Consider the following 15,064-nt stretch of genomic DNA (forward strand, 5'->3'; position numbering starts at 1 on the left):
GAGCAAGTTGGAAACAGCCAAATTAAATGGCTGAATAAACTGGGTCAGAGCATCTCCAAAACTGCAGCTTATATTTGGTGTTCCTGGTCTGCAGTGGTCAGTATCTATTAAAAGTGGTCCAACAGTGGTGAACCAGCGACGGGGTCATGGGCAGCCAAGGCTCACTGAAGCATGTGATGAACGAGGGCTTTCCTGCGCAGTGCAGTCGAACAGACGAGCTATTATAGCTCAAATTGCTGAAAAGGTTAATGCTGGTTATGATGGAAATGTGTTAGTTTGTTGTGTGTGGGGCTGCATAGCTGCTAACCCCACAGTATCCAAATTGGACAGAGCAACGGAAGAAGGTGGCCTGGTCTGATCAATGACATTTCCTTTTATATCACATGGATGGACCAGGTGTGTCACTTACCTGGGTAATGTTCTGATATCCATGTGAATGGGAGGTGTTGGTGGATGTAAGGTAAATTTTAATAGATTGTTAACACAGGCCCAATCCACATCCTTATAAAGTCTTCAGCAAATGAATTCAAAGCTTTTTGAGCTATACTGTTTACAGACAGAATGACACGCACACGAACGCTACCAAAAACATAACCTCCATCTCTGAGGTAATTATTAGTGAGTGTTTTCATAAAAGCGATGATCACTGTTACTAGTGGCAGCTAAATAGTGGTAGGATACAGTGTGTTTTGGACCACAGATGCACAGGTCAAAAGCTGTAAGTACAAATTCCTTAATACTGTAAGGCTTAGAGTATTATCTGCTCATACTTTCACATCTTATTGGTAAGACTAGGCTATGGATCAAAAAGTGTCCTCTTCTTCTTTTTTTCTGTTTTCTTTTCTTAGCTTTGAAAGTGTGTAAAAAGCACATTTATATCTTTATAAAGCTGAGACAGCTTTATAAATCAATAAATTCTTAGCTTAAGTTTAAGCCACTAAATATTTAGAAACCACGTTTTGTCAAAAAGCTGTCATTTTGTAGCTTTGTCTCTCTCCTTCAGATGTAGTTGTGTGATGATTAATGGCTCTTTGAAGATGAAAAACACAGATTTTTTTTCTTTTTCTTCTTTTTTGTTTGAGTCAATTACAGAAAGTGACGAATCATTAGGGTTTTGTTTTACAGTGTGTGAACGTCCTCTAGCTCCAGGAGATTTGTTCCAACATGCTCGTGACAACGTTGAACTTTTGATCCTTTGAAAACAGTGTTTGAATGAAAGCAGCCTTTCCCTACATGATTAACTTAACTACACACAAACAGGTTTTTACTTTGTTTATTGTAAACAAACGTGTACACAGAGTAGAGCAGGGTGATATGACCTAAAATATTTATCACGATATACATTTGAAAATTGGCGATAACGATATAACTGACGATATAATTGACACTAGACAAAATACTTCACAACTCCACAACTTTATTAGTGCAAAAAACCCCATCAATGTATTTTCACTTAAACAAGCAGCTGTTTTTTATGTGCATTAAAGTTATATAAAAACGTAACAGTGCAAATTCCTTGCTGACAGTTTAACCAAAAGGCATTTCCAGTGGAAATTGGCCGACATATCCTCAGCATAACCATGTATAATATCCACAAAACTTAAAAAGAGGTTATACACACACAATACGGTAATATTATGTTGAAGCACAGTTCGTATCACTCCGCGAGGCTCCTGCCTACGATAGCCGTAATGCTCCGACAATCCATCAAGCAGTGCGGGTTCGTAGCTTAGCAAAGTCGTACTAAAACATTTGACAGATTTTCGAGCGCCGTGTACATAAAATCCTTTTGAGGTCAGTAAACACAACCAGAATTCATACATAAGGCACACGGGATTATAAAGGACGCTGTCGATTTTCCGAAAAATCAAAGAATTGATTTTAAGTGTGCCGTATTTTCCAAACAACACGGTAATAACGACGGCCCGCTAGCATGCGCTACCAAAAATAGTGCTTTGTTGTGTATCTGACGGACGAAAGCCAAACCAGTTCCACACCACTGAAGTTGCAGCATTTTTACAAACCAGTTCTGGTTCATCCGTTTCATTTAACGATCCACTTTCGTTCTTCTCATTCCGCGTCGCTGCCATGTGCGTATGTAAACATAGGCACTGCGCATGCACGTTTTACCCATATTCTATGGCGATATTTCATTTTCCTATCGTTGCCCAAAATTACACCGGTATTACCGTGAACTGTATGATAGCCCAGCCCTAACACAGAAATAAGCAGCGCAAACAGTTGGGCACATTTGAAGCTCTCTGTGTGTGGAAAAATCTTATTTTTTTTTAAAGGTTTAATGTGGTTTTATTTGATCATCAGCTGCACTTGTTTGGGAGATGCTGTAACTGTATCATCCGGATTTATGTTACCTTTGACAGACAGGCTCTGTTATTCCGTGTCGTGTCTGTAAAACAGTTGGGACACAGATTTTAGTGGTTAAAATATCTTGCTCATAATATTTGGTGGTAGGATGACAAAAGTTAAATCACGGTTTTAAACGTGTTTTAAATGTTACATATGGCATTTGGTTCTCTTTGTTCTCAGACCAAGATGAAGATCAAAGTGTTGGAGGCCAAGCATCAGGAGGAAAAACTGAAGATGCAGCAGAGACACGATGCAGAGGTTGAGAAAGTAAGAACAAAAGCTTTTGCATATTTCACAGTCCTTGCTTAGTGTGTACTCAATTAATTATTGTAATCAATTATTGTAACTTTCCAGCTGTTTGGATATTTTTAATTATGGCAGTTATTGACCTGTGTTTAGCTAGCTCTTATAGGGAAGTGACAAACATGCCTTCCCTGGACACTTTATTAGGTACACCTACTGTAGCTAAATGGTAAATAAATGGTAAATGGCCTGCATTTGTATAGCGCTTTTCTAGTCCATAGGACCCCAAAGTGCTTTACACTACATTCAGTCATTCACCCATTCACACACACATTCACACACTGGCAATGGCAAGCTACATTGTAGCCACAGCTGCCCTGGGGCGCACTGACAGAGTATTGTTGCTGGTCTTGGGTTGGACACCCTTGCTTTCATAACTGCCGTAATGCTTTGTGGCTTAGATTCAACAAGGTGCTGGAAACATTCCTGAGAGATTTTGATTCATATTGACACTGACAGACTATTTGAGTACAATTAAGTCTTTGTCCTGTACAGCAAACCAGTTTGAGAACTGAGCTTTGTGACATGGAACATTATCCTGCTGGAAGCAGCATTCAGAAGATTGGTTACGCCATGGTCATAAAGGGATGGACATGGTCAGCAACAATACTCATCTAGGCTGTGGGGTTTAATGGTCAGTTGTCACCACCACCACCAATCTGAATTGTTCATACAATGTCTGATGGATTCATGCTTTCGTGTTCTCCATGTCCAAACTCTGATCCCACCACCTAAATGTTGCAGAAGAAACTGAGATTCCTCAGACCAGGCAACATTTTTCCAATCTTCTGTGGTCCAATTTTGGTGAGCCTGTGTAAACAGTAGCCTCGTGGTGTCATGTAACGGTGTGTGGCAGGCAGGAAAATAGGACCCAAACGCAAACTCACGGGAAAACAGAACTGAACTCAAAATGCAGCTTTATTGCTGACAGGTGACAAACGATAACAGTGATACAAAAGCAATGCAAAACTAAACTGGGAAGAGCTAATGGTAACACATACCAGAAGACACGGGGAGACTCACACACAGCATGAGGGACGATGCGACGCTGACTCAGAGAAACACAGGGCTTAAATACACAGAGGGATAACGAGGGAATGAGACACAGAAGGAGAGCACAGCTGGGAGTAATCAGGCTGGACGAGACAAGCAAAGCAGGACACATTCGCATAAGACATGGACCATCAAAGTAAAACAGGAAGTATCATATCATGACCATTCTCGCAAATCATAGAGATTGTTTAATGGGTCAATCCCAGCAAATCATTGGCTTCTGAAAAACTCAGACCAGCCAATTTGGAACCGATAATCATTTAGTCCTTTAGTGAACATGGCTAAATCTCCTTTTTGATTGTATTTGTTATGGTCACGTCTTTAGATAACTTTTAATCATATAAAGTTGGTGCTAATATAATGCTCTCTACATGAGTGAAAATAGTTCGTGCAGTTCTTTTCTCGACAGGCCCGCTCACTTCGGTGCTCAGGAGAGCTGTTTAACCTACGCCCGTCACTGATCTTGATTCTCATTTGGTGGCTAATGAAAAGTAAAGGAATGAGTCTGTCCTCTTCTTAGCGCTCCATCCTGCATGTAATCACCTCTTCAAAGCTTTTTGTCAGCTGGTTAAAATAGCAATAAAGCTGGTTTATTTCACATTATAGTCGGTGCCCGTCAGTTAGGCTGCAGATCAAGCACCTGGGATCTGTCACATACTCACTATGACTTTCCTTTGCTGCCACACAAGCTTCTAATAAAACAGAAAAAAACACTCTACTTTTCTTCCTACTTTAAAATGCCCACTGCATCTTAGTGTTTGACAAGAGACAGGATGACAGCCAGCTCTTTTTTGCCCCCCCCCCCCTCCCCCTCTCACTTTAATTACATACAGATTGCAACTTATGTCCAATTTAATTTCCACTGAATGTTACCCAATATTCCCCATAATAGCTTCAAAGGGGAGTTATTCAGGGGTGGACTTTGATGAGCCGGATGGAAAGTGGACAAGCTAGGTTTAGTTTTAATTAGTCTACTTATAAATAATGTATCGGCTGCTGAAAGGCTACGAGTCGTTGTCCCATTGCTTTAAATCCAAAGCATGGTGAGAGTAGTTCCAAAATATTTGATAAAATCAAGTGCAGAAGAACATCTTATGTTATTAACATGCAAATCTCTGTTTACTGTACAATATGTTATAAATGGCACTGAGATTAAATTACATATGTTACAGATTCTGTTGGTTCTTTCTTCTGCAGTTTAATTTTGTCCTCTTCCAGTGATGGTATTGGTCAAAGTCAGAGCCAGCCAGGCTGGATCCCCCATAGGATGTATTTTCAATCCTAAAATGGACATCCTAAAAGCTGCCATTTCCCACTGTCTGGTGCACTCTCTCTGGAACTGACACTGTGTCATCGGCTTGTTCAGTGGAAATGACAACAACGCCTCTAGGGTAGTAAAATGGAGAAAAAAAAATGGGTATCCCTAAATGCTCTGTGAACTTTGCTCCAGTCACCCTATCCTCCTTTCATCTCTCTCCCATCACACTCTCACTCACAGAGACGATGGTAGACTGGACTAATAAGTGCACTTAAATTGAACAAAATGCTAAAGTCTCATGGGCTTTGGGAATTAATGGAAAAATAACCACTGGTCCATTTCAGCCAGAGCATCATCTGTTGTTGAAATAACGCTATTTATTCCCTTTTGTTAATGGCATTACTCCCAAACCTAAAAATACAGCCAAAAAAATCCATTAAGCTTATAGACAGGTTCAGAATGATATTTCAAGTAGATTTGATAAAATGAGACTTGGATTGTTGAGTTTGGATTCATTTTGTCTGTAAAGTAAACCAGTCTGCTTGGCACCATCTGCATAGCAGATAGATTCACCAGTTGCAGAATGCACTTACATATATATGCATATTATGCAACAGAGTAATTGAGAAACTCTCCATGGCCTAATTTAACTAATTACTTACAGATGGCAGCAGGAAGCAGATGCAGTTACCTCATTGCGCCTTAGCACAGGTGTTTCATTCAGCTGCCATTTCTCACACTTTGCACGTAGTCTCCTAAGTAATGGATGTGCTTATTAAAGATGAAATGAATGAAGTCATACAGTGAAATGCCATACAGCGTGTTTCATGTTGCTACAGATAACAGCCTTTAATTTAGGCATGCATGAGATAAACACATGATTCATAGCAGACAAACAATTTCTTTTTCTGTCTTTTTTAAAAACGAAATTAATAATAAATTTACATTAGCATCCATAAACAGAAGACTTAAGCGTCACCACCGTTAAGCTAGTATGGCGTTAAATTCTCTCATTTTTTGTATCTTCATATCAGGGTTGCAGTGTGGCTGAAGCTTATCCCAGCTGTCATTGGGCAAGAGGCAGCGTACTCTCTGGACAGGGTGCCAGTCTCATGTACAGATAATCATTCTTTTTTCATATTCACCCCAACTGTCAATTTATAATCACCAATTAACCTTTTATGTAGTCATGGGGAAAATTTTTTTTTTATAGGGCTCTATACAAACATGTGGGAAAATGAGCTTGAAACAATGGTTTTCTGTCTGACTTTATTAGTCTCGCATATTGTTGCGAGTGTATTCTGACACACTCTACTTTACATCGTTACTTCAGTTCATCGAGGTTTGCAGGCCTTCATTTATGCACACCTGTCTTAAGGTCCCACCACAGTCTAATCTTTGATTGGGTCATTGCAACACCTCAAGTCTTTTCTTTTTCAAACATTTTGTTGTAGATTTGCTTCCGTGCTTAGGATCACTGTTGTCTCAGAACCGAGTTTCAGCCAAGCTTTAGCTGTCGGACAGATAGCGTCACATTTGCCTCGAGGATTCTTTGGTTCATGGTGGCTGCACTATGTGCCCTGATCCTATGGCTGAAAAACAAGCCCAATCATCACCCTTCTACCGTGCTTTGCAGTTGGTATGAAGTGTTTGTGCTGATATGCTGGTTGGCCAAACGTAGGTATCGCAGTATTGACCAGTATTGTGTGGTCTGACCTTCCTGGGAAGATTATGGCATTGTTTTAACACACATCTGAATGCTCCAGATCAGCAAACTGCTAAAACTTTGATGAAGGTGATCACACTTGCTAGTGGTCAGTCAATCAAATGTATTTGAGTGGCAGCACCTGGCTGTCTCTGGGAAGATGCCAGAGTACCTGGAGAGGACCTATGCAGGCACAGGAAGAACATGCAAACTCCACAGTCCAGCGGATTCAAACACATGTTTACCTTGAAGAATATATTCATATATAAATATTAGGGGTGCAACGATACTCGTATCGTTATTGAACCGTTCGATACAGTGCTTTCGGTTCGGTAGGCATATGTATCGAACAATACAAAATTTGTAATTTATTTTATCAACTTTCCTTCTGACGATGCTGTCTGTGTTGAGCGCTCAGTGAATCTGCGTTGGACTACTCCGCCTAGGCTGCACTGTCGAGCGCAGATCCACTAAGCGCTCAACACAGACAGCATCGTCAGAAGGAAGAGCGCAGGGCAAGCCAGCGAGACAGAAGTTAAGCTCTCCTTGCAACATGGCAAATTGAACCTCCCCCACCCTCATTCAGATCTGGCGTTTGGAATTATTTTGGTTTTCATGTGAGGCATGACCCTGAAGGTAAGCGAGTCATGGACTAAAGTAAAACAGTATGTTGGATGTGCCACGCAATGCTCAATTACATGGGTGGGAACTAGTGTGTTAGCGCAGTTAGCTCGTTAACGTGTTGGTCGTCTAGCCTCAGGCACGGGCGATCAGGGGTAGCTCGTTAACGGAGATTTGCCGTGTTGTGGCGTTAACGTCATTTCAACGAGATTAACGCTGACAGCACTAGTGGGAACACAACGAATATGACTGCACGTTTACGCCGACATCATCTTAGTGCAAAGACAAGTGGAAGCAAACAAAAACAACAAGCATGCATGCTACAAACTTTACCCGAGTCATTTAGACAGCCGTTAGCACATGATTCTCCTTATGGGGACCTGATATGTTTAATATTGTGGCGAGCTTAGACAAGGTGGAGACGGAGGTGTCGTTTGGTCTTGCTTCCCGTGAGCTAGCCAGGGAGCACAGCCGTTTATTGACATCTGCAGAAGAACACTGCCGCTAGCTAACTGCTCAGCGCGGCAACCGCACAGCAACAACAACAACACACAGGGCGCCTTCTGACCCCGGAAAGACACACCGTCGCAGCGAGAGGGCGTCACCCGTCACTATGGCAACATAAACAAAACATAACTGTACAAACAGAACCCCGAACAGCCCTGACCCACTACATAGTATTTATTTAGTATTTAGTATTTATTTATTTATTGTCATTGTCAAGAACAATGAAATTGCGTTTGGGGCTTCCATACAACCCAAAAAAAAGAAGAAAATAATAAATACCCCTTAAAACCCAAGTGTACATATTTAACCCAGTGTGACTCCAATGCAATAAGACAATCCTTAGCAATAATGTTCGTAGAAATTCAGACAAAGACCTGAGAAACATGACAAAATACAACAATGCAACCCATTCAATATTATTGTACTGTGAGATATGATATCAGATATGATAGTTATCTATTTAAGAAAGAGGGGGGGGGGGGCAGGAGGGGGAAGAGAATAAAGATATGATGCACCAATGCAGACCAGTTCATTGCTATTAAGAAGTTGGATATGGTTATTGTCCGTGAGAGGGGGGCAGAGAGTTCAGGAGCCTCACAGCCTGTGGATACAGGCTGTTGGCCAGTCTGGATGTTCTGGCCTGTATAGACCTGTACCTTCTCCCTGAGGTCAGCAGATGGAAAAGGTGGCGCGCAGGGTGATGTTGGTCCCGCAGGATACTGTGCACCCTCCTCAGACAGCGAGTGGGGAAGATATTACTGATCTCTGGCAGACTTGTTCCAATAATTCTGCCAGCTTCTTTCACCACCCGCTGGAGTGCTTGCTGATCGGCCTTGGTGCAGCTGGGGAACCACACTAGAAATCCATACGTCAGAACGCTGCTGATGGCACAGTTGTAGAAGTTCAACATCAGAGATCTGGGAATGTGTGTACATAGTCCCTACCTAAGGGGTCAGTCGTCCCCGACGACCCCATTACCCCACACAAAGTCCTGCAAATGTCCAGGCGCCTTCTTTTGCTGCACCGGCCGGTCACGACCGGCGGGGGAAAAGTCACTCGGGTCAGAACATGGGGTGCCACCATCATCCCACTTCTGACACCAATGTGGCGAGCTCAGACAAGGAGGAGACGGAGGTGTCGTTTGGTCTTGCTTCCCGTGAGCTAGCCAGGGAGCACAGCCGTTTATTGACATCTGCAGAAGAACACTGCCGCTAGCTAACTGCTCAGCGCGGCAACCGCACAGCAACAACAACAACAACACACAGGGCGCCCTCTGACCCCGGAAGGACACACCGTCGCAGCGAGAGGGCGTCACCCGTCACTATGGCAACATGAACAAAACATAACTGTACAAACAGAACCCCGAACAGCCCTGACCCGCTACAATATGCTGCTGAGAATATAGCCCAGAAGAAGCGTATAGTATAGCTTTTATTTTGGAAAGAGCCCTTTCTCTGTAATAAACTCTCTTTTCCAAACATGAGTGATTCCTCAATCAGATACAGGGCTCGCAAAATCGCTAGCCCGACATCCCGGGGCTAGCGATTTTTCCAGTCGGGCTACCAAAATCGATCTCTGCCCTGCCCGTTGGGCTATTGTAGGAAGGAAAAATATATGTCAATGCTTTTGCATTCTTTCGGAAATGTAGCTGGGTAATTATGTCATTGGCATCGATGAGCCACTGTCAATATGTGACATATTGAAATCGCGTTTGAATTTGCGCTTGTTTTTTGCTTTCACTTTGCAATCGCGCGAACTGTGTATAGAGAGCGACAGCACTGATTGGTGAGTGATGATAATTTGCGCACCAATTCCTCTGACATCGTCTTATCAATCGTTAGCTTACTATGCAAACATGACAAGTGAAATCTCCCGCAGCAAGCTTAAACATATGAGAGGTTGATCGCGCAGAGAATCGCTGAGCGTTATGTGTGTGTGTGTGTGTGTGTGTGTGTGTGTGTGTGTGTGTGTGTGTGTGTGTGTGTGTGTGTGTGTGTGTAAAAGCAGCAGGATATACATTTTAGTTCTGCTGAGCCAAATAAGACAGGTCAGGGTGAAGAAGTGACAGCCAAAGAAAAGCTTACCACAAAACGGAAAAGTTATGACAAATCAGACTATAAGGCAAAAAGAAAGTGCAGCTTTATGGTTTCATGGACAAAATAATTTCTGTGGCTGCAATATGACGAGCTAAATAACCAGGGCTGCACATAAGTGGTCCGCAGGTGCGCATTCGCTGTCAAAATAAAATAAAAAAACGCGCACAAGATAAGAAGTTGCAACGCGTGTTTGCATACATAAGATTTTCTGGAGGAGGACAGACATTTGTTTAGAACTCTTAAAGATGTCGAAGAAGCTCCTTTAAGCAATTACTTTGGTGTTCCTCCACCTCCAAAGAAATGTCAGAAGGAGTCCGAACCACAAAAGAAGCGCGTATTCTCGGAAAAGTGGTTGCAGGTGGTGAGCTGGCTTCAAACAAATGATGAACGCACAGAGATGTGGTGCGGAATGTGCCGTGAAAATCCCACTCTAGCGGACAAAAACAGTGCTTTTTATATGGACGCAAACGCGCGTTGCAACTTCTTGTCTTGTGCGCGTCTTTTATTTTGACAGCGAATGCGGACCACTTATGTGCACCCGTGTAAATAACATAATGTTCTGCCGGGTGTGTTGTTGGTTTTCTCTCGATTTCTGAGTCGACAAGCGCCTTTGTTACTGGGACCAGTCATTTTAAGAAAGGCCCCCATTAGAACCCATGAGAAATGCAAGAAATGCATTATTGCTCAGTCTGCAATATCTTTCCCAGAACAAACACCAATTGCAAATAACATACTAAAAATAAACCTGAAAAATCTGTTTAGAACAGCGTACTATGTTGCAAAGAGTGAACTACCACTGGCAAAATTTAGCAGTCTTTGCAAACTTCAAAAAGCAAATGGCCTAGATCTTGGTTCCACTTGCCTCTTACCTGTGACTTCAGCGGAAATTTCAAATTCAGGATCTGACACAGACTGATTCAAGTCTTACACAGTTCTTACAAGTTCATAGAAATTTCTGTTCAATTAGAACCAAGTATTTGAGTTGATGATTGTAATTTTTATACAATGTTGTAATTTGTTTTTCAACAATTTTTTGATTAATGTTTTGTTTCCTTTACAATATTATACTTTAATGTATAATATTGTAAAGGAAACAAAACATCAATCAAAAAATTGCTCTCTTTTTTATTTGGGCTACTTAAATTTATTTTGGGCTACTAAAAACTGAAGAGTCCCTGCCCGAAGGGCTACCAGGGATTTTGAAATTTTGAGAGCCCTGAGATATATTTATTTTTTAAATTACTTTTGTTTCAGCAACATTAAATTTAAAAACTGTACTTTTGAGTTAAAATATATTTATAATTTTAATAAATGACAAATTAAAAAGGCATGAACATTTTTTTGTATCGAAAAAATATCGAACCGTGACACCAAAGTATCAAACCGAACCGAACCGTGAATTTTGTGTATCGCTGCACCCCTAATAAATATACATAATTTTTTTCCCTAAACCTTTTGATGTATTAATGTTCATATTCATGTTTACTTCCTATGTGACCCCTACCTACAAGAGTAGTAATAGTAGTAGTAGAGTCTGAATACTTAGCTGCATGTTCTGTTATGTGTGTGTGTGTGTGTGTGGGGGGGGGGGGGGGGGGGGGGGTATACATGAGCTCACAAAGCAAGAAACTCTGCACAAAAAAAACAACACTTCTTTAATGTTGCTGGTTGTCAAAAACTCCAGGGTCTCTGCGCTGTCTTTCAGTGTGGGCGGTTGCATTTTCCTTTTTTATATCTGGGTCACATAGTGCTTACTTAAATTTAGCCTTTGTGAACTTTGCATGCGAAAACTTTAATAGCTTTAGCTTTGCTATGACAGATGCCATTTTCTTGGCAGTAAGAGAAAAACAGCCGAATACACTTTCAGTGTCTCCCTCTCCATCTGTAGATTCTGGACCGAAAAAATGGTGAGATTGAGGAGATGAAGAGCCTTCACCGGACCAAGCAGAAAGAATCAGAGGAGACGATCCGTAAGCTGGAGAAGAAAGGTGAGAGGTCACATGATTGCAGGGTTAACATGAAGGATGTTTGTACTTGTGTCTCTGCCACTCGGAGTAAAAAGCCTAAAAAGATGCAATTCCACAAAGGATTGCACTGGTGTAGAGTGACACTCTCCAGCTGTGCTGCTCAATCTAAAATTCAGTCACCTTATGTGTCTTTTTATACTTGATATCCTTCTTTTTGGTCTTGTTCCTTTCTTTTCTCACGTGTCTGCTTTAAGAGTGTCCGATGATAAAACTGCGTCGCACAGAAGAAATAGTAGCCATTCAAATAGAAACAAAATCTTTACTGTCATTGATTTCCTGACAGCACATCAGTCGGGCACAAGTGTGCGTGCATGTCTGTTCATGTGTCCATCTGTTCATACCCTGAGGCAGGGCCTGACTGCTCTTTTGTGTGTTTTGTGTCTGCGCTTACCCGCAGTTCAAAGCGTGCTGCGAGAATCCCAGGTCATCTGCGAGAGCAAAGAGAAGCAGATTGCAGAGCTGAAGAAGATGTCGGATCAGAGCGCCGACTCTTTAAAAAACGAGTGGGAGAAGAAGGTATGAGGATAAGTTGAAGGGCTTAGAAATTCTACAGGCCAACGCCGTGTAAGCAGCCCTGAGCCAGAGGAAGACTGTTTGTTAGCATGAGACAAGCAGACTTTGCTTTAAGCAGCCAGGCTGTACATCATTCCTTCATGTGGTGCTTAAGTTAGTGTGGGTTTTTTCACTGCTGAAAAATTAATGCTCTGTGCCCTAGGTAAATTGTCTTTTCACTCCTACAGCTCCAGCTAGCTCAGCTGTGGGGGCTCAATAAGATGCTAATGAAATTTACACTCATCTCTTCAGGGTCGCTCAGCATGTGCTAAATGATGTTATAGAAACATTTTTTTTTCTCTCAGATCACATAAAAAAATGTGTAGCATATGAATTATGTTTAACCCTGTTCAAAAAGAGATACTGCACATCTAAAGAAGCAGACGGTACTAACTCCACTTTTTGGAAGTATGCACTCACTGTCACTGTATTAGGTACACCTGTTCAACTTCATGAACATGGTCCATCATAGACATGGTCAAGACGGCCTGCTGAGTTCAAACTGAGCATCAGAATGGGGAGTAAAGGTGATTTAAGTGACTTTAAACAGCATGGTTGTTGGTGGCAGACGGTGCCAGGGCTGATCTGAGTATTTCAGAAACTGTTGATCTACATTTCCCACGCAACGATTTCTAGTGTTTACAGAGAATACATGAGGCCAGAGCTCAAAGGAAAATGGCCATACTTGTATTATTAATATTTCTAGCTGCTGGTAGTTAGAGCTGTTCGATATAATGATATATATCGGATGACGATATAAAAACGTCTGTTGTTTCATTTTACGCTATCGTTTGTTTCGTGGTGTCGCAAAATAAACTGTTTACGGCAATATTTTTTCATAGTTTTGATGGTCACTGTAGTGGCTATATTAATTTCTTAAAGTTCTCTCTTTCTCTTATATTTAATATAACCACACTACGGACGGACAAGCGCCTGTTTTTATGCGTTGTCGTTAGTAACAACAACGGTAACACCATCGCGTGTCCGCTTGTTTATGTTCCACATAAACCTTTCACAATAAAGTTCAAGATCCTGTTGAGACTTTTCAAAATGAACTGAATCACATGAAAGAGCAGATTATTTACGGATGAGAAGCAAAAAAGAGCCGCCAGGTGCTAATAAATAAACCTTAGACTCAAACGTTAGAACAGGCTTTTCCCCGCAGCACGCCGTGTAATAAATACTCACAAAGAAAACGGCGGCCGTTACAACTTGCATTATGTCTAAAAATGTATAGTATCATGCATCGGTTAAAACACTCGACTCCAGGTACACGACGCGCAGCTCGAAACACTTCCCGCAAGTCGAGCTGCTCGAGATTCACAGAATTTACAGAAAATGTTACATTTTTGTGATTTATATCGTTATTGGGACGATAGAATTCTTATATCGGGATATGAGATTTTGGTCATATCGCACAGCCCTACCGGTAGTGGTGTAACTGGACAATGACAGTGGGATTCCCATTACAGATAAATCTTCAACAACTGTGTGATGCTATCATGTCAGCATGGACCAAAATCTGAGTAGTGTTTTCAGCACTTCATTGAATCTATGCCATTAAGAATCAAAGCAGTTCTAAAGGCAAAGGTGGGGCCAACTCATTATTAGCAAGGTATACCTAATAAAGTGGCTGTTGAGTGTATGTATGTAACATTACAAGGTGTGACGTAAATGTCATTTTGTAACTGTTACCCAGAAGCCCAAAAGTTTCAGTCACTATATACTTTATAAACAAAGAAAGCATGGCATGAAGGTCTGGTGGAAGTCTGAAGCTAAAAGCCCATTTGACTGTGAGATATGAGATTTCTTCATCAGTCCACAAGTCCTTCAACAAGTCCTTCATCGAGTGTTTTTAATATAATGAATTGGTTAGACAGATTGGTATCTGTCCAGGTTGTACCCTGCCTCTCGCCCATAGACAGCTGGGATACGCTCCAGGCCTGCCGCGACCCTTAAAAGGATAAATGGCAGAGAATGGATGGAATTGATTTAAAAAAAGAGTATTATGGGGTCTCTGATTGCTGAAAAGTGTTTTTATACTTTTAAAAATTAAAAGAGAAACGATTGATCAGTCATCAATGACTGGAATCGCGGCGAGGAACATCTGTGACTGACATGTAGATGTTTCATGCCCTTGCAGCTGCATGCTGCCGTGACAGAGATGGAGCAGGAGAAGTTTGAATTGCAGAAGAAACACACACAGAATATCCAGGAACTGCTGGAGGACACCAACATCCGACTGGCTAAGATGGAGTCTGACTATAATGCACAGTCACAAGCAACTGTGAGTACAGAAACAGGCATGTGTGAGTCTGGATGTGTGTGTATGTGTCAGCTTTACTGCATTAATACAGCAGCAAAGATTAATCTTACTAATATTGTTAGCTGTTTTTTTTTTCTGGCTTTCTGTTAATCTGTGTACTATGTGCACAAACAGTATGTTGATGAAACACGTGGGTGTTACTCACCCATAGTTGCTGTGTTACTCTTATTAAACTGTATGCAATGACACCCAGTTCAATACTACACATGCTTGGATGTCTGATCACAGCAGCTCATCAGTCAAGTGTGC

General features: G+C 41.5%; 1 protein-coding gene across 6 annotated transcripts in view; it reads left to right on the forward strand.

The window, feature by feature from the left end:
- cep112 (centrosomal protein 112) overlaps positions 1-15,064 on the forward strand; it is a 169,401-nt gene that overhangs the window by 25,141 nt on the left and 129,196 nt on the right. For all 6 annotated transcript variants that reach the window (XM_082532002.1, XM_082532005.1, XM_082532003.1 and 3 more), the window contains 4 exons: positions 2,548-2,634; positions 11,799-11,898; positions 12,335-12,453; positions 14,633-14,776. In XM_082532002.1, the coding sequence (XP_082388128.1) occupies positions 2,548-2,634; positions 11,799-11,898; positions 12,335-12,453; positions 14,633-14,776 (450 nt within the window). The remainder of the gene's footprint in view (positions 1-2,547; positions 2,635-11,798; positions 11,899-12,334; positions 12,454-14,632; positions 14,777-15,064) is intronic.

Source organism: Aulonocara stuartgranti (assembly GCF_965226115.1).
Source record: "Aulonocara stuartgranti genome assembly, chromosome: 4".
Lineage (NCBI taxonomy): Eukaryota > Metazoa > Chordata > Actinopteri > Cichliformes > Cichlidae > Aulonocara > Aulonocara stuartgranti.